Source organism: Peromyscus maniculatus, chromosome 1, assembly GCF_049852395.1.
Source record: "Peromyscus maniculatus bairdii isolate BWxNUB_F1_BW_parent chromosome 1, HU_Pman_BW_mat_3.1, whole genome shotgun sequence".
Lineage (NCBI taxonomy): Eukaryota > Metazoa > Chordata > Mammalia > Rodentia > Cricetidae > Peromyscus > Peromyscus maniculatus.
This window is the reverse complement of record NC_134852.1, coordinates 107,476,172-107,494,875: the sequence shown is the minus strand read 5'-3', so window position 1 is coordinate 107,494,875 and position 18,704 is coordinate 107,476,172. Positions and strand designations below refer to the sequence as shown.

The following is an 18,704-nucleotide window of genomic DNA, read 5'->3' as shown; positions in this document are numbered from 1 at the left end:
AACCCAGGGCGTGTGTCTGACTCTCATCTCCTGACTCCAGTGTGCCTTAGGTGAGTCACAGCCAACCCAGGTCTTATCACAGGCACGCAGATGAGTCTGTGCTCACCACCACCTCTGTCTTTCATGGCTCTCTGTGTGTGTGTATGCATATTTGTGTGAGTGTGTGTGTGTAGTGTATGTGAGCGTGTATGAGTGTGTGTGTGTGTGTGTGTGTGTGTGTGTGTGTGTGTGTTCCTATATGAAATGTCTTGGTGTACCATGGGGGACTCAACAAACACAGTACGTCATTACTATTATTATTAGTTATTAGGGGAATAATAACTAAGTCAGGAGCCGTCTTTAAATCCCTGCCCTGGCAGCAGGCACAGGGCCATTTAGTCAGCTACAGACTAGAGACTTGAAGAGAACAGTGCATACTTCTGAGAGGTACACTGCAGCTTCCCTCTTGCTTTGCTATCAGATATCTTTGTGAATATCTGGTACTTTCTCCAATGGGTGTTTTAGCCAAATCATAATTAGCAATAACATTTATTGAGCACATATCACGGGCCAAGTTGCAAGCTAAGCTCTCTTTAACATTATCTTAAACAATTCCCACAAAGAAGTAGGTTCTATCATTATCTCCATTTATTTTGGCTTAAGGGGTGATATAACTGGTCTAAAGTTATACTTAGTAAGTAGCCAGGATTTGAACCCAGGTCTATCTGCCCCAGGGATTCCTCCCAGCTTGGGACTCTCCTATGCTTTTCTACGTGAGTCCACATACATGCCTGGTATCAGCTACGGCCATGAGGCCTATCACTAAGAAGAGTGAGATCAATGAATCTATTCAAAGTCCTTTTCAGTAGTGTGTGTGTGTGTGTGTGTGTGTGTGTGTGTGTGTGTTAGTACATGTGTGGAGAAATCAGAGGTTTTCTCCCTTAATCACTTTGAAACTTTATTTTTGGGGACAAGATTTCTGACTGAACCTGGAGCTGTCCTGGCTGGCTAGAGAGCCCCCGGGATCCACCCGTCTCCACCCCTCTACCCAGTGCTGGGGCTTTAGATACATAACGTAGCACCTGGCCATTTACATGGGTGCTAGGGATTGACTTTCACGCTTGCACAGCATCTGTCCACGGAGCCATCTCTCTAACCCCCTTTTCTAATGGTTTTGTCATCATTGTTTGCTGGCCCAACTGAAGAGTACTCAATAAGCTCAGCCAAAGGTATCCCTGCCTCCGCCCAGGCTGTGGAATTTCATTGGGGATTAACAGTGCAAGGCACGGGTTATAGACCCATCGTAAATTAGCTTTTCGGCCACATAATGAACAATACAAGGCAGCGTGGCTTTAAGGGGACCATTTATTATATTGCAATAAACAGAGCTATATAAAGAGAATTATTCCTGAGACTGCACATCTGTGCTCACAATCATGTCTTTACGTGAGCTTTGCAAACAGGGATAAAAGTCCAATTTAGACTGTGCATTGAACAGAAATTCTCCATTCAGCAGGAAAGGTAATTCAAGCTTTTCTAAAGGCATGAATGGTGCACGGGTCTAGTTTTTGCCAAAGATCATAGCCATCTCTCTTGATCATGATCAGAACTGTTGATCCAGACCATAATGAGCTGATTTGAGCTTTGCTTTAACAGTATGGAGTGGTCGGACATCGATTCAAGGTAAGTCTCCCTTCCCTACTTCCCAGAAAGCACACACTACAAGGCAGGTACTTTCTTATCTCTCCATCCCATCTGGTTAAAAAAGCATACAGTAGGTGTGTTAGAATGTGGTGTAAGTTGGAAAGGTGGAGGCCGATTTCTTTCTTCCACAGGCTTTGTATGGATGACATGAGTTGTACGATGTAAATCTACTGCGGCTGCTGCTGTGTGAGCTAGTTCACACATGTTCTCATTTAGTCCCCACACTGGGAGGGTCTAATCAGAGGGTGTTTACAAAGAGATTACCAACAGAATTACCCTTTGTAGAACCAGATGCCCCAGTCATATGCTTGTCCATCCATCCATCCATCCATCCATCCATCCATCCATCCATCCATCCATCCATCCATCCATGCATCCATCCATCCATCTGTGCATCTTTACCAAGCAGATGTAGAAAGTAGGTAGACCTATGTTGAGTCCTGGGGCTGCATCCACTAACAGACACATTTGCTACTACTGTTCATTCATGGTGACTACCGTCCAGTAGAGCTCTAAGCCAGAAAGGCATTGCAGGCACAGAGGACCCTAACATCCACACTGAGCTTATCTCTCACTCTAAGGAAAGGATGAAACTAAAAGGATAGCAGGGTGGGGAAGGTGCTCCCCATGACCCCTATTTCCTGCAGCTCTCTTAGGATCCCTTGTGGCCTTGGCACCAGATAAGTCCCAGTAAAATACATCTCGAATCATAGGAGCCACTGTCAGTGCTGATAAATGACACTTGCTATGGTTTAAAATTGAAATGTTCCTTTGTGGGCTCGTCTGCTGAACACTCTGTCCTCAGATGATGATGCTACTTGGGAATGTTCTAGAAACTTGGAGAGCTGGAATGCTGCTGGAGGCAGCAGGTCACTGCCATGAGGTGAGGTGTTTGAATGTGAGGGGTCTGCCATAGGCACAGGTGTTTGAATTCTATGCCCCTAGCCGGTGCTGTTTGGGAGGGTTGTGGGGCCTCTAAGAGGTATAGCCTTAATGGAAGAAATGTGTCACAGGGGGTGGGCTTATAGCTTCCTGCTCAGGCTTCCTGACTGGTAATAATGTGGCCTTCCAGCTGAGCTCCTGTGGCATATCTTCCATGCCAGAATGGGAAGAATCTTCTGGGACTATAATCCAAATAAATCCTTCCTGAAATGGCTTATCAGGTATTGTATCACAGCAACCAGGCAAGGAACTAATACTGTCACTGTGGGCATGCCCTGTGGGCCCCATGTCCCTGTCCCCCTCCTGTCTCTTGCTCTGTTTCTCAGCCATCACGAGGTAAAGAACGTCTTCCACCACATACTCTTACCATAAGGATGGTGTGCCCCAAGCAACCATGGACCTAACCTTCTGACACTGTGATCTAAGAGGAATCTCTCCTCCTTTAAGTCATTCTCTTGTTATTCTGTTCAGAGCTATACAAAAGTACCCAACACAACACTGTTCAGAATCCCAGGGCTGAACAAGTGGAGGATGTGATTTTTAACTTCTTTGCTCACCCAAAGGGGAGGCATCAAAGTGTAGAAGGCAGGGAAGAAAAAGAAAAAAAATCCACAAGATGAGGAGTCCACAGTTTGGAGACTGAGGGCAGGGCCACACCACCCACCAGGGCTGAGGGGCACACATAACAGTGGAACCCTCCCACCTCCCATGCCAAACCCTTGCCCCCGTATTTACCAATGGAACAGTCATGTCCAGTCCAGCTTGGGTCACAGGTGCAAAGTCCGGTGTCTGGGAGGAAGGTTCCGTGGCCTGAGCATTGGTCCAAGCATGTGGCCCTGGGTGTTTCGCAGTTGGTGCCTCCCCATCCCACGGAGCAGTGGCATTCGCCTCTCACACAGACACCCCGACTGGAACAGGTGGGGTCCATGCAGTCCACTGTGACATGGAAGGAAGATGGTACAGTGAACACCGGGGCAGCAGAGTGAGGCTCCTGGGAAGGGGTATGCTGTTAAGTGATCTGTCCACTCAGGTAGGTTGCAGGTACAGTAAAGAGCAGGCCTTCCGTGAATGGCAGACCTGAGCTCCTGATTGCCCAAGGCTGTTTCTTCACCTGTAAAATGTGGCTACAAGTCTCTGATCTTTGGCTTGTGAGATGAACTGAGTATAAACCTATATCAAGCATCAGCATGGCACCCCGAGCCTAATGTTTGCTAAAACTGCAGTAAGAGAGGGAGGCACAGATGGGGAAACTGAGGCTCAGAGGGGTAAATAATTTATGCCAGGTCACAAACATAAATTCTAGCAGAAAGGATTTTCCTGGCGTGTGTGTGTGTGTGTGTGTGTGTGTGTGTGTGTGTGTGTACATGTATATGGTACATGCACATGAGTATGCAGGTATATGTGTTTACACATGTGGATCAAGATGCTGGGTGTCTTCCTGTACTGCCTGTCTTATTGAACTAAGACAGGATCCCTCCTTGAATGGAAGCTCTGAACTTTCTAACTATAAAACAGACATGGCCAACAATTCCTACCTATCAGGTTGCTATAAGGACCAAGTGACAATGAGGACCTGAGAGACTATGTGGACTATAATGTCACAGAGGGTTATTTTTCCATCCTCTCAGGACTTCGAGTAGTGAGGCTTGTGCAAACTATGGGCTCATCTATAATTCAGACATTTAAATGCACTAATTTCATTTATAATCCAGAATATTTGACTCTTATGCTAAAGACTGGGAAACCTGGTCTGGGTATAAAAGAGTCACAGGCACAAAGGGGTGGAGACTTTTCAAAGGAGAGCATTCTGGGACATTCGTTTTGAAAGCTAGTCTTCAGAGAAAACTCTTCAGTCATCTCAGTTTTAAAAGGAGTTTGACTTGACAGTCTCAATGGAGAGTGAGAAGGCCGGGGGCCAGGAGCAACTGGCGTTAAAATCGGAGTAGTGACAGTACTAAAAACCGTCATTCATTTAGATGCTCATCGGTGATACCTTTCGGTATCAAGCATTTTACGTAGCTCTACTTAACCTGTTATTTCTGTTCTGTAATTTTTCCACTACAGAAGGAATTTACATTTCAGTCTCTCTCTCCTGTCTAGATCACTTGCTATTTTCTCTTGTGATCAGACTGGTTCAAAAATACATTTGTGCATATATGCTTGCATAAACACACGAAGTGCTTTAAAAATAGAAACCAAATCAAAACAGGGAAAGAAACAGGACAATGTGGGGAATTAATAAAGCCCAATGAAGGCAAATGACTCTTCTCTCATGGTCTCCAGACACCATTTAGTAACGGCTAAAGCATGACCTGCTGAAGTTCGGGTAATTAAAAATAATAAAGACAAAAACAGTGATAAATTCTCATGACGGGCCTCAGATCCCAGAACCTCGGAAGGATTATTCCAGCCCATTAGGCTACTATGGTAATTCCCTTGGTCCAGAGAGCTTTCCAGCTTGACAGGAAGCAACTCAGCGGTTCCTTCCCAGAGACCTATGAAGGTATTTCCCCATCTTGTGAGTGCCTGGCCCTGCTTTTGGTTGACCCTGCCTCTGAGGACCTCAGGGTGCCCTCAGTGTGGATCCTGTAAATATTCAATGTTAGCAGGCAGGCTGGGAAGGTATCAATTTTAGTGAAATGTACTTGACGTTATAGACCTGTCTTTCCACAGAGGGACCCAGGAACCAGAAAACAAAAATTCCACAGTCTCAGTAGAATAAAGACCAGAAGGAGCTGGTGAGGGGTCACCTCCTTTTAAGACAGTTGGTCTTCAAGTCTCTAAGTAACTTGGAAGCGTGGGGGGCTCACAGAGTTCCAAATGGCAGGGACAAGGTAGAGTTCCTGGCACTCCTGCTAGACTTGATGAACTCACTGAATGGCATTGGCCTTGAGCCCCAATCCTCAACTGAGGGCTGTTAGCTATGCTACAGCGATCCTCTGCCAAAGAGGCTTTGAGTGGCCTGGATCTGCCCCCTGTGGGGCCTCTGGGTGACAGGCGCTCCAAGAAAAGATAAAGCTGTCTTCTTCCCCCACACTGAGACAGCCTCGTGAACATGGGTTATCTCCTGGGAGCTGCGCGTAATGCAGGAGGAACCAGCATGCCTGGGAGGGAGGAGGTGTCTGGGAGGTGGGCTAACTTGGTTTAGATTCTTTCTAGAAGGCATGCCAGACAGGCCCCCTTTCCTCTTTCTCAGAGCCAAGATTCCTGGCAGAAGCTCAGCCCATTAATGAATGACGATGCCCACATGGCCAGGCTGCAAGCGCAGGCTTTTTCCCCCAAAACGTTCCATGCCTCAGTGACCACACAAGCCATTAGATGCCCTTCAGGACCTAGAAGGCAGCGTCTCACTTTTCACTGCAAAAGATCTAAGTTTGCACTCTCCCGCCCCTCCCCTCATCCCCTTCAAGCATCCCACCCTTGGCTCCTTTCAAGCTTTAAAAAATATGGGGCCATAAACTTCAGAAGAAGGAAGAGGGAGAAAAGAACAGGCTTGTTAGCTGATGTTTTATAAACAGGGGGAACCTGTTAGCAACAGAGCCCAGGGAGGAGGGCAAGGAGGAGGGAGGAGGAGGTAGAACCCCCAAAAACCATTATTATAAACACGAGGCTGCGCAAGCACGTTTTGTAGCAGAGAAAAAGAAATAGTAAAAGAAATCAGTCCCAGATGGCCCTCTTCAGAAAGTAGACCAGGAAGAAAAACACTTCATTTCAAATAGATAACATAAATCAAAGTTACAAACATTATTATTATTTTTCTCTTTGAAAAAATATCCCACAGCTCTGGGGTACTTTCCAGTGTCCTTCTGCCTGGGGGAACAGGACATGGGCAGGGCTCAGGTAGGACAGCCTAGTTCTAGTGGGAAGACGTCTCTCCTGGGCAGGGTCTCTACCTCACATGATCAGAAGAAAGGGAGAGCGGAAGATCTTCAAGCTCCGGGTAAGGAAAACCAGGTTCCTGTGTTCTGGAGGCTGCTCTCCTCTCTCAATAGCTCCTATCATCCCCAAAGCTACGGGGGTCTACATCAGACCTCACTGGCTCACTGGAGGGCTACGTGTAACTGAGACAGGCAATGCCTTTCAGACATCGATCCCGCCTGGCTTCCTGCTTTAGGCCTGTTAACGTTCTCTCTTTTAAGAATGGTGCTGTAAATGAAGGCTCTCCATTAAATACTAAATGGGCTTAGAAGACTAGCCTTCTTAGGAACCTCTCCCTCCCACTAGGGAAGGAGCCAGGGCGCTGGGTGGTAGGAAACAGGAGGTGATCACTGTAAGTGCCTACATTGACAAATGGCAAAGTCCATCCATTTCCAAACTCCGGATGAAATCAAGAGGGTGAAACTTGGTCACCCCCAGAATAATGCTACTAACATAACAGCCACATTTATGGAGCATTACTAGGTGTCAGCCACTGAGCTAAGTGCTTGATATGGGCTATTTAATTCAGTCCTCACAGGGGCCCCCTGAGGAAGGTAGCTGTGCTTTATGGAAGAAGAGATGACTGAACCGGGACTCAGAGGTATATCTGACTTCCAAACATGAAAAGCTATCCCATGCTGTATGCTGGCCTCCACCTTAGAGGCAAGCCTGTGTGAGTCTTACCTTCCTCACAGCTCTCGCCCTTGTAGCCAGGGTTGCAGATGCAGGTGCCCATGATGCAGGTGCCATGGCTGCTGCAGGCCACGTCGATGCATTGGTTGGTGGGCACGTCACACTCGGCCCCCTTCCAGCCGCTGTGGCATAGGCACCTGCCCTTCATGTACTGGCCATTCCCACTGCACAGCACAGGACAGGAAGCTGAAGAGACAGCACCGGGAGCCAGGGTGAATCACTACCCAGCACCTTGCCCTGGGTCTCCGTTCCCCGTCCCCTTCAGCTTGGCTGCTAGCCTCAACTGCTTTGTCGGAAACGCCCGTGTGTGCCCATCATCCACTTCCCTTGTGTTCCTTCATCCCAGCTGAAACACCTCTGGAATTGGAAGGGAAGGTGTGCGATGCAAGGCCAGCAGCCTTCAGAGGTGCTACCGCTTCCTCCAGCCTCCGCAGATTCAGACGGAGCGCCCTGGCTGCCAGGAGCTTTAGACAGGAGGCTGGCATCTGTTCCTTATTACCACTGGAAAAGACAGTATCTGTGGCTCCTGGCTGCCTGCATCACCCTTCCAGCACTCTCCTGTTAGCTCTCTGTTGTCACCCCACCCCCAACCCCGCCACTGCAACATCACTAACCCTGGCATGTCTCCGCTTCCCGTGTCTTTCAGGCCCCCATTCCAGTCCCTTACATCCCAGCCCCTCAAGAGAAGAGCAGAGCCCAACTTAACTCTTTAAAGTAGGTTTCCACTCTGCCTCTTAGCATAAAGGTTTTGTGATCATCTCTAGGAAGGACACTATATAAGGATAAATTATACTGCATTGTGGTGTAAGTACTCGCCCGTACCTGGGATACAATAAGGCTGTTATATACGCGACTCTTAACTTGAAGTGTGTATGGAAAGAGATGGTAATTCTCCTCAGAAGGAATGACTCAGCTCCCTCTGCACACCTTCACTGTGCCCCACCTGGCTTCTTTCCTTTCTGAGAGCACACAGCAGGCAGTCGCCACGCTTCCCAGGCTGCCAGCGTGGCTGTCTCTACACAAGTCTATTTAGCGGAGTCCCCAGAGCTATACCCTGGATAGGATTTCTAGGCTGCTATAGCCTTGGCCCGGGAAATCATCCCTGCTTTCCATTCTTGAACTCCGCAAGCCTCAGAGTCAGGTTCAACCCCATCTCTTCTCTATACCTTTCTGAGTGGACCTTCTTCCTGCCTGGCTGAGATACCCACCCTTAACTTGCCGCCTCTATTTCAGGGATCCCAATGCTGCTTTCTAATAGCTGGTTTACTCTCACAGAACAGCCTGGGAGCTCCAGGCCTGGCGAGTGGGCTAAGTCTAGCTTCCAGCACAGTACAGAGTTCCTAAGTGGACATGAAGCCAGTGGCTTCTGGGTAGAGAGATGGAGAAACCGAGACAAGAGGCCATTTTGGTTTTCCTGTGGAGAACACCAAGTTCTCAGGACCACAGATCTCTGGAAATTTCCCTGTTCACGTTCCTGGGACAAAAATGAAGGCCAAAAGCACGCAGTGGGTCTCAGGTAGCCTTGAGACTGTCTCAAAAGTTGTTGTCTTTAGCAGTGTATACCCTGAAGGTAGCATTAGGGTCTGCATGAGAGGAGAGGCCAGATGTCCAGACCCCTCTGCGGGCGTCTTAGATGAGGTTCTGCCTGTGCTGTGCAAAAGTGGAGCGGCTTCCATGTGCTTCCCACCCACAGGCCAGAGAGAAGGGACATCAAAGGTGCTTGACAAGGGCTGATGATGGTCCCTCTGAAGACGCAATCAATTTTTCAAAGGACCCCCCCCCACACACACACACTCTCACTGTTCTAGCAAGGAACACAGCGCTTCCTGTCCTGCCCTATCCCGAGTGTTGTCCACAGCTGGATACCAGTGGCTGGTAGGGTGTGGCTCAACCTGCCAGCTCCCTTCCACAGACTACTGAGGAATGGCTCTTGGCAGTCCTTCCAAGGCACCCCAGGAGTCAGCTTGAGTCTGAAGCTCCCTCTGAAGAGTACACCCCAGATATTCATAGTGTCTGGGAAGTAGTTACTGCTAGGCCCATGTAAGTGCTCACCTCGGCCACAGTCAGGGCCCAGGAAACCCAGGAAGCAGTGGCAGGTCCCTGAGATGCAGTCACCATTACCGTAGCAGTTGCTGGGGCAGTTATCCACTGATTCTAGAAGAGAAGAGAGGGAGAGGTGAGAGAGGAGACGGCTTCATGCTGCAGAGCCCAGCTCCTGACTCCTGTGTGCCAAGACCCACCTGAACACAGGTGCACAAACACACACACACACACACACACACACACACACACACACTTTTCTGAGACAGGGACTCAAGTAGTCCAGGCTGACCTTGAACTTGCTATGTAGTGGAGGATAACCTTGAACTTTGGATCCTCCTATCTCCACCTTGGGATTACAGGTGTGCACAACCAAACCCCGTTTTATGCAGTGCTGAGGATGGAACCCAGAGCGCTGTGCATGGTAGGTCTGCACTCTGCCCACTGAGTCACATCCCCAGCCCTGTGCCACAATTTTATAAACCATTTATGTATCTTTATAAATAGGTTAGCACTGCAGTTAAACATTGTTGGAGGAAGTATGATTTATGAACAGTGGTTATCTTTAGTTCTATTCCATGCATGCACAAACGTGTCTTCTCCTGCCTTCTCTTTCACTTCCCATATATCCAAATACCCCTCTGCGCCCTCACCATCACCCCCTGTCTCTAGCTGGGACTGCTATGGCAGCCTGTGGGTGACCTTTTAACATTCTCTGTCTCTCTCTCTTTCTTTGAGACAGGGTTTCTCTGTGTAGCTCTGGTGCCTGTCCTGGGTCTCGCTCTGTAGACCAGGCTGGCCTCGAACTCACAGAGGTCTGCCTGGCTCTGCCTCCTGAATGCTGGGATTAAAGGCGTGCGCCATTACTGCCCAGCTCCTTTTAACATTCTCTGTTCTTCAGTGTCTTCACCTGATAGCCCGATGGATCCCTGTGATGTGAACTTGATGCTGTTATTCTGGTACTAAAACCCTCCACTGGCCGCATGAGAAACCAATGCTCTGTCGAAAGGCATAAACCTTTCCCTCTTCCTCTCACTCAGCCACCCAGCCCGCTTCTGAGTGGACTGCTTCTTCCGCTGACTCTCCTTAGGACCTCTGACAAATACTTTGTGTGACATGTCAAGGAAGCACAATTTTTTCAGAAAGACTTTAATAAAATATTAAGCAGTTTGTTGCTCTAATTAGTAAACAGAATATCTACAAAAATGGTCCATCGGGAATAGTCACTTGTCATTAATGCTGGGTGCAGGACAAAGCAGACACAAGTGTGCTCAGAACATCTGCTCGGGCCACGTAGTCCCACAAATCTGTCTTACGTCACTGTTACCAAATCTGGCGCGCGCACACACACACACACACACACACACACACACACATTTATACACACTCACAGAGTTTCTACTTCATAAGAAAGAAAAAACAACCAAGAGAGATGAAGCAATTTGCTGAAGGCCACAGAGAATAGTCACAGAGGCAGGATTTGAGTACATGCTTTAGGACTTCAAGCTTATACTCTGTCCATGATGCCACACTCTTTAGGCCCTACAGAAACTCATTCCACAGCAGAAGCCAGGGGTCTGAAGTAAGCACCAAGGCAGCAGAGGGACCAGGGAAGGGCAGAGAATTCTAGAACTTTCAGGGGTTGAAGGACTCTAAGAGACCATTAAGTTCTATGTACTCACTTAACGGAAGGGAAACTGAGACGCAGAGGCATCGGCCCACAGAGTGAGCTGGTGGAGAAAGAATGAAAGGAGAGGAGCAGGCTGGTAGGGCAGGCAGGATTAAGGATTCGGTTCTTAGCTCACAAGGATCCATCAAGAATCCAAGACTGAGGGCTGGAGAGATGGCTCCACGGCTGAGAGTGTGCACTGGTGTTGCAGAGGACCAGTGTTTGATTCCCTGCACTCACAAGCTCACTGTAACTCCAGCTCCAGAGGATCTGATGCCCTCTTCTGGCCTCGACAGGTACTGCACTCCTGTGTATATATCCCCTCATATTCATAATTAAAAAGAAAATAGTCTTATAAAAGCCAAGGCTGTGGCCTCTATGAAAGAGATGCTAACATTTCAGACCTGTGCTGAGCTGAGTGAACAAGCCAAAAAGTGACCCGTTACCTGGTCACAGCGTGGCAAAGAGAAAAACTCTTCCTGAGGGGAAGAGGGCATGTCTTGGGGTCCATTCTTCCAGTACTGTGCTGTGTGACCAAACGCAACTATCCTCCCCTCTCTGAACCTCACTTTCCTGTCTATACAGTGAAGGTGATGGTACAGGAGACTCCCTGGGTCTGTTTCCTGTTTTCAAGTTGTAGGGATTACAGTGCGTGAGGAGATCAGGTGGATGGAGATGGTCTGTTTCCTGTTTTCAAATTGTAGGGATTACAGTGCGTGAGGGGATCAGGTGGATGGAGAGGGCATCAGAGCACAAATGCAGCAGAGTGCTCAGATACAACGGCGAATGCTGGGACGGGGCTTGGATGGTAGCCTGACGACCCAGAAGAGGAGTAGGAGGCACAGAAATGGTCTCCTCGGGGCTGCGGCACACTCTGCTCCTGCAGAAGCCCTGGTTCCGGTTCTCAGCACCATGAGGCATGTTCTCTGGGCCTTGCCGGAACTCATCCTACAGCAGAAGCCAGGGGATTGGGGCAAGGTCGCCAGTGAAGGCGGCAAAGGAGCCAAGGGGAGGGGAGAACATTCCAGCACCTTCAGAACTTGCGAATACAGAAGTGGGAGCAAGAGGCACTTCTCACGTGCGGCCTCACTTCAGGGCTAAGCGGTCTGCCTGGGTTGTGAAAGAGAGGCTTGTGGGCCAGGGTCTGAGCATTTTTCTATTTTCCACAGGCCTTTCCTGAGTGAGTCCATGTTCTTGGGTGTTTAAATCAGTACTGTCTTCCTAAGTACATTTCTAAATAAAAACCACTCAAGAAATACCATTCTGAATGTTGTTTTAAAACCCAAGAGTTTGAGTGAAGTTCAAGGTCAGGTGAGTCTTCCTTTAAGCTACTGCTAACTGTATCATGGGGAGGGGCAGCTCCCTGGCCTGGTGCAGCGGCCCAGCACAGGGAGGCGGAGGGCCTGGTTCTGCATCTCCTTATGCTCTGGAATGGCTGGGGGCCACGTCCTTGGGTCTTCCCCTACCTGTCTCCTCACCACTGTGCTCATCCCTCCCATATGTCCCTGTTTCCACTTCTGTTCCTCTTCCAGAGCTAATTCTAATGCCACAACCTCTGAGAAGCCTTCTTGGCAGCTTCAGCAGGCCAAGTTCCCATCACCATGGATACACCATATGGTCAACTTTGTTGACTAGGAACCTTTGAGTTTAGAAACTGACTTTATTCATCTGGGTATTTACCCTGGAATCTAAGCCACACAAGGCTCTTGGTATACTTCTGATGTTCTCGCTGAAGAAATTCACTAGGGGGTCTTCCAGATCAAAAATGCTGTAGTTCAGTCCTTCTCAAGTCAAAGGCATGGGCTATACCTCACAACAAACTCACATTAACCACTAGCTGCATTTCAACAGGACCCGCTTGCAGGTGACTAGCCTATACTTTGTAGATTCTGATTTTATGAAGTCTGCAAGACATAAACCTGTTTATTACTTGCCAAAAACCGTTTGCAGTAATTGAGTGAGGAAAGCGTATTTTTCTGGGACTCAGTATAGTGTCAGTTGCTAAATCTGACAGAATGGAAGCCTGTATGCTTAAAAATTTGTCCTGGTCTGTTAGTGTTGGGCAAAATGTACATTCTAAGAGACACGGAATAATTTGAAGAGGGCACCGTGAAACGGAAGGGAGCCATTTGGAGAATATTTGCTTTTGATAAAATGTTTATATGTTTAGATTTTCTTCCACACAGAGGAATTTCAGCAACCTGGGGTCTACTTAAGATGCTGGAGAGATAGCTCAGCAATGAAACGAACTTGATGCTCTTGCAGAAGACCCTAGTTCAGTACCCAGCAACCACATGGTGGCTTACAATCATCTGTAACTCCAGTTCTAGGGGATCGGATGCCCTCTTCCGGCTTCTGTGGGCACTGCATGCATATGGTGCCCATACATACATGCAGGCAAAACATTCACACATACTTTTTTAAAAATGCAGAGAGAAAAGAAAGGTTAAGATCCCATGAATACTGAGTCTCCACCTATGGATCTAGCATATATCTGTGCTAAAGTCTGGGGGAGACATGACCATCACAGACTCCCGAGAAGTGTGAACTTTACTACGCAAACCCGTTTTATGTTCCCCATCAGTGCGTGGTGAGTCTCTGCCCTGCATTCCTTCTGCACTGTTTATGCTCACACTCCAGATGCTTTTGTTTAGCAGAAGGTGTACCTTCAGATCTGCCTGAATTGGAATTAAGAGTCCTGTGAGGACCCGGTTTTCACAATTGAGTGTATGGCATGCTGGACAATGCAGGCCTTTTCGCCTGACTTTTTGTTTTCTATCAGAGCAGTGGGCCTTGGTAGAAGATCTTCAGGCATTTGTTTTCTCTTCCATCAATCTTGGAATATAAAGCTTAAAAGTTTCTTTGCTCTTTCTCTGGACAAGGGTTGAGAGTGGAAATGTCCTGTGGATGCTGAGTACAATATTGCTGTAGATACAAAGGGGCATCTTCAGAGGGAAAAAGGACAAAGGTGCCCCCGACCCCCAGCACAAGGAGGTTTTGGGAGGGAGGGATTCATGATGTAGGTGTTCCACTGCAGGTTCCGTTCTGTTTACTGATAACTTCTTATTGGAATCAAATCCTCAACATAGTCATACGGTCCCATATGACACTGAAGTCCTTTGAAGGCAGATACGTGGGAAGTCCTGCCTGCATTTGCTCCTTCTATGTTTCTGTTTTGAAATCTCAAAGCCCATCTTTCTAAGGCATCACCAAGGAAACTATAGACTAGAGGAGGAGAATGGGAGGGGCTCAGGAGCCTCCTTTCCCCAGGGCCATGATCATGAAAGGGAAGGGGGCATCTCCTCTACCAGCTCACACCAGGGATGGCCATAATGGACACATTTGCTTGTGGTTCTGGTTTGAGCAGCCAGAACCCTATGGCCCTCAGAGAATGGTGTTGGACCCTTCACCAAAGACAAGGGGGGCCTTTCAGCATCCTCATCCCTCTGTTCCCCTGTGATGTGTCTGAGCCTGGGCTCACTACCCCCATTTTCTTTCTGTTCTGTGTCTCTCCGTAAGCTGTAAAGATAGGTGTCTTGAGACTTGTTGAGAACTTGGCTGAGGAACTAAGGCCTGTTTATTACCCAAGCAGTGGTCCAACCTTCCGGTGCCTACTCCTGGCTGCTCTGTAGGATGATGACAGCTAATGCTGTAGACAAGATTGAACGTGGACCTCAAGACATGGCCTTGACTTTAGCTAGTGAAATTTACACTTCATGTTACATCTGTTCCATCCCGTCTGCTTCTGACAAGACTGAGCTCAGTTTGTGATGAGCAACCAAAAGGAGAAACAAGACAGAAGAGATGGCAATCTTAGTATTTAATTCCACCTTAGGTCCTGGTTGAGAGGAGCGTCTGAGGGGGCAATTCAACCTGTCCAAAGAAGCTATAAACACAGTCATATAGTTTAACTCAGTCCTTACATTTCATCCTGTTCAATGAACCTATAAACACACAGTCATACAGTCTTACTCAGTCCTTACAATAATTGAAAAAGTAGGTATCATGGCCAATCAGTTTGCAGTTTAAATGGAGACTGAGAGCTGAAGTTAGTTGTTCAAGTTCACACAGCTAAGAAGGTAAAGGTGGTAAGTGAATCATGACCTGGGAAGTGATGTATGGCCTAAGCCAAACAACGGACTCTGGAACCAGGTTGTCTCCTACGATACCTCTCCATCCTCCTTTGTGAAGTGGGCTTAGTAACATAAGAGTGCCTACTTTGGAGAGTTATCATAGAGAATAAACAGGGTCATATTGTACAAGTAAAGTAGCTGGCTCAGGACCTGGCTGAGTTGGTCTTTAGGCTTTAAGGAAAATTCACACATGTCTTCCATTTGTGAACTAAAACAAAACACTCATTTGGTCTAATGAATCCAAATAAGGAGATGTGGGTTATTGGAGGGTAAACACACACACATGCAAAACACAGAGAAACTCCTCATGGTAAAAACGAGAAAGCAAACAATCCATGTTCCTAGTGTGCAGGGGGCAGGGTGTTGGGGTAAATTCTCTCCTGGGGAAAGCATTGTCAAAGCAAATTAAACCTGTTGTCTTTCTCAAGCCCCAACTCCAGCACACTCATGCCAACACCTAAAAGCACTTTTCTCCCGTGTTTTCCAGATTGGCACTGGGCAGGCGCCAGGTGCTGGAAAGCTGTCCTGTGGCCTGTGAGGTGTCAGTCCCAGTAGGCGCCCCAGCTTTCTTTGCAGATGATTGAATCCAAAGGTCTTCTGTCTGCAGCCGTCTAGGTCAACACAATGACAAAAACTTGACAGAACCCCTGACAGCCTGGGCTTGATGCCAGCCTTATGCTGGCATTTGAGCTGGGAGACCTGTTTTCAGTCAAACCCAGAAGTCTACCAAACCATGACAGAGACGCTCAGAGGAGGGGTCTAGGAAAAATGTCTTCCCTCAACTTTATATGTCTTGGCTCTTCCTTCATTATTTCTTTGGGTGAAGTCAAATTCCACCAGTAAGATGACGAGTTCCTTAAAAACAGACGCCATGTCTGGTTTTTCAAAGAGCCTGATGAGGGTTAAACTCAAACCAAAATGGTCAACGACACTTGCCGTGTTGGTAACTAGGCAGGGACCTGATATGGAAGCGGAGGAAGGTCAGAGAGGAAGGCACGGCACAGCGGTCAGGCTGGAGAGGACAGGGGGGCATTGAAGAAAAGCCCTTTCCCTGCCTCTGTTCTTCTGTACGCTGCTTAGAATGAAGGCAGTGACAGGAAGCTCACAGCTGGACTTCACTGCATTCTCAGATCATATTTAGAGTTCAGAAGTTCACATCTGGCAGCCACATTGAAGAGACTGATAAGATAAGCCGGGGCATGCTCACCAAGGAACAGGAGGAAAGATAAGGGAAGCCGAAGCCACATTTCAAAGAAGGAATTCTTGAAGGGATTGAGAATTGATCTCAGGCAGTATGACCTTCCTTTAAAATACATATATTACATGAAATGAGAAGGAGATTTTGCTCTGTGGCCCTGATAGGCTGACCTATCCAATGAATAAGGACCATCTATAGTCTGGGAAACTGGCTTTGTATGAGTCAGGGCAGAGCCCTACTTCCTGGCTGGGTTGTGTTTTACTTATGTGCAAATGTCTGTCCAAATACCGAGGACTGAAGACAGGATGTGTACACATCCTTTCAATCTACAGCAAATGGTATCACGCAGGGATTTGCTGAATGTTTGCTAGCCAAGGGACTGAATGAATGGTGCACGGCCCATGCTGGTTAGTTTTTGTCAACTTGACACAAACTGGAGCCACCTGGGAAGATCACACCTCAACTAAGGAATTGCCTCCATCACACTGGCCTGTGGGCACGTCTGTGGGACATTTTCTTGATTAACGGTTGATGTGAGAGGGCCCAATTCCCTATGGGTGGTAGCACCCCTGGGCAGATGGTCCTGGACTGTATTAGAAAGAAAACTGAGAAAGCCATGGAGAGCAAGGCAGTAAGCAATGTTCCTCCATGGTCTCTGACTCAGTTCTTGCCTCCAAGTTTATGTCTTGAGTTCCCGCCTTGGCTCCCCGCTGATGATGGACTGTTACCTGTGAGCCCAATAAACCCTTTCCTCCCCAAGTTGCTTTTGGTCATGGTGTTTATCATAGCAATAGAAAGTAGCTAGAACAAGGTCACACATTTTCAGTCTCTAGATACACTCAAGCAGGGGATACACTAATGACTGGTGGGGATACCTTGGATGGGCAGTTAAATATAAAGCCTGAAAGTTAAGGTATGAACCATTGTATAAAGGAACATGCTTGATATACCAAGAAACTTGGGCTCCCTTCCTGCTCCTGCAACCAGAGTTTTAAGTGACCCTGGCCCAGTCTCTTCCTGTCTCAGGCCCTATCTTTTAATTTCCAATGTCTATTTAATTTACTCAGCAAGTATTTGTGGGGGAACTGCTCTGGCTTTGGAGGTATTCTAGTGAAGATGATGGCCAAGGCGATTTATCAAGTCTAACATCCAAAACCCAGTGAGTCAAACCCAGTTGACTCTATGGAAACTATACAAGTCAATGAAAAGCCTGAGAAAATCATCCTGACGTTTGTGGTTTGCAGGTGGAGAAGAAGTTTGCTCATTTCAGGGCAGACTCTACCATCTACTGGACCACTGGACTCACTGACTGCCACTGGCTGAGCCTGGCCTCTGTTCCTGGGTCTGTTGGCAGTGGCTTTCTCGGGTGTCACAGGCATACTGCTCACTCTGGTTCCACAACCTTTCCAGAGAAAAGGACATGTGTACTGTCCTGCTTTGACTGAGAGCAGGTGCTGAAGAGGCCCTGAGATGCAGGCCAAGTGGTGACGAGATTGATAAGGGCTGTGTCACTCAATACCAGGGATGCAGAGGGGGGCTAAGGGATCAGTGCTCAGAGGGACCTTTCTTTCCTGGGATCTTTTACCCACAGGTGCTTCTGGCAACCAATACTCCATTCAAGTTTCTTCCAAAGCAATAGGTTCGGGCAGGCTGCACATCATCACCCTTCCTCTGTCTATAGTTGTCTGGACTAGGCCAAGCATCTCCTGCAGGGAGAGCCCATTCACAAGCTGAACCCCAGTCTGGGTCTCACTCTACTATTTTGGACTGATCAGGGTCTTGCTTTTTCATATTTCATAACTACAAGAGATCAACTAGAAAGGATGAATAATGCCAACATTTGCTAGCACCAGGTAGGTAACTGGGGTTGACAACAATTAATTGTATACTTCCAAACAGCTAGTAGAAAGGACTTGGACTGCACTCAACATTTGTCAAAGAAATCATAAATGTTTGGAGTGAGAGACGTACTAATTGCAAGGATCTGGCCATTACACATTGTGTACATGCATAGAGACACCACCACATTCCCCTTTTGTGCAAGTATTCTGTGTCATTTAAACCTGAAAATACACTTTAAAGATCGGGAATGTGGTATTTGGTGGTGCGAGCAAAAGTCCAAATGAAGTGAGGAACCAATCCCAGTACTTAGGAGGTGAGGCAGGAGGGTCAGAAGCTTCAAGTCATCCTTGGGTACACAGTGAATTTGAGGGCTACATGATACCCTGTCTCAAGAAATAAACAAAGAAACAGAAAAGTAAAGAAGAAGAAGAAGAAGAAGAAGAAGAAGAAGAAGAAGAAGAAGAAGAAGAAGAAGAAGAAGAAGAAGAAGAAGAAGAAAGGAAAGAGAGGACTTGGAAAGGCCACTCTGGCTAAGGAGGAACCCAGTCAGAGGAAGCCAGGATGCCAGGCTGATAGCTGAGAGAAG

General features: G+C 47.6%; 1 protein-coding gene across 16 annotated transcripts in view; it reads right to left on the bottom strand.

Moving 5' to 3' along the window:
* Nucleotides 1-18,704, bottom strand: part of Tenm4 (teneurin transmembrane protein 4) — a 766,582-nt gene that overhangs the window by 134,170 nt on the left and 613,708 nt on the right. For all 16 annotated transcript variants that reach the window (XM_042280283.2, XM_076547381.1, XM_076547377.1 and 13 more), the window contains 3 exons: nucleotides 9,289-9,390; nucleotides 7,228-7,422; nucleotides 3,361-3,561 (listed from right to left, as the gene is read on the bottom strand). In XM_042280283.2, coding sequence (XP_042136217.1) covers nucleotides 3,361-3,561; nucleotides 7,228-7,422; nucleotides 9,289-9,390 — 498 coding nt within the window. The remainder of the gene's footprint in view (nucleotides 1-3,360; nucleotides 3,562-7,227; nucleotides 7,423-9,288; nucleotides 9,391-18,704) is intronic.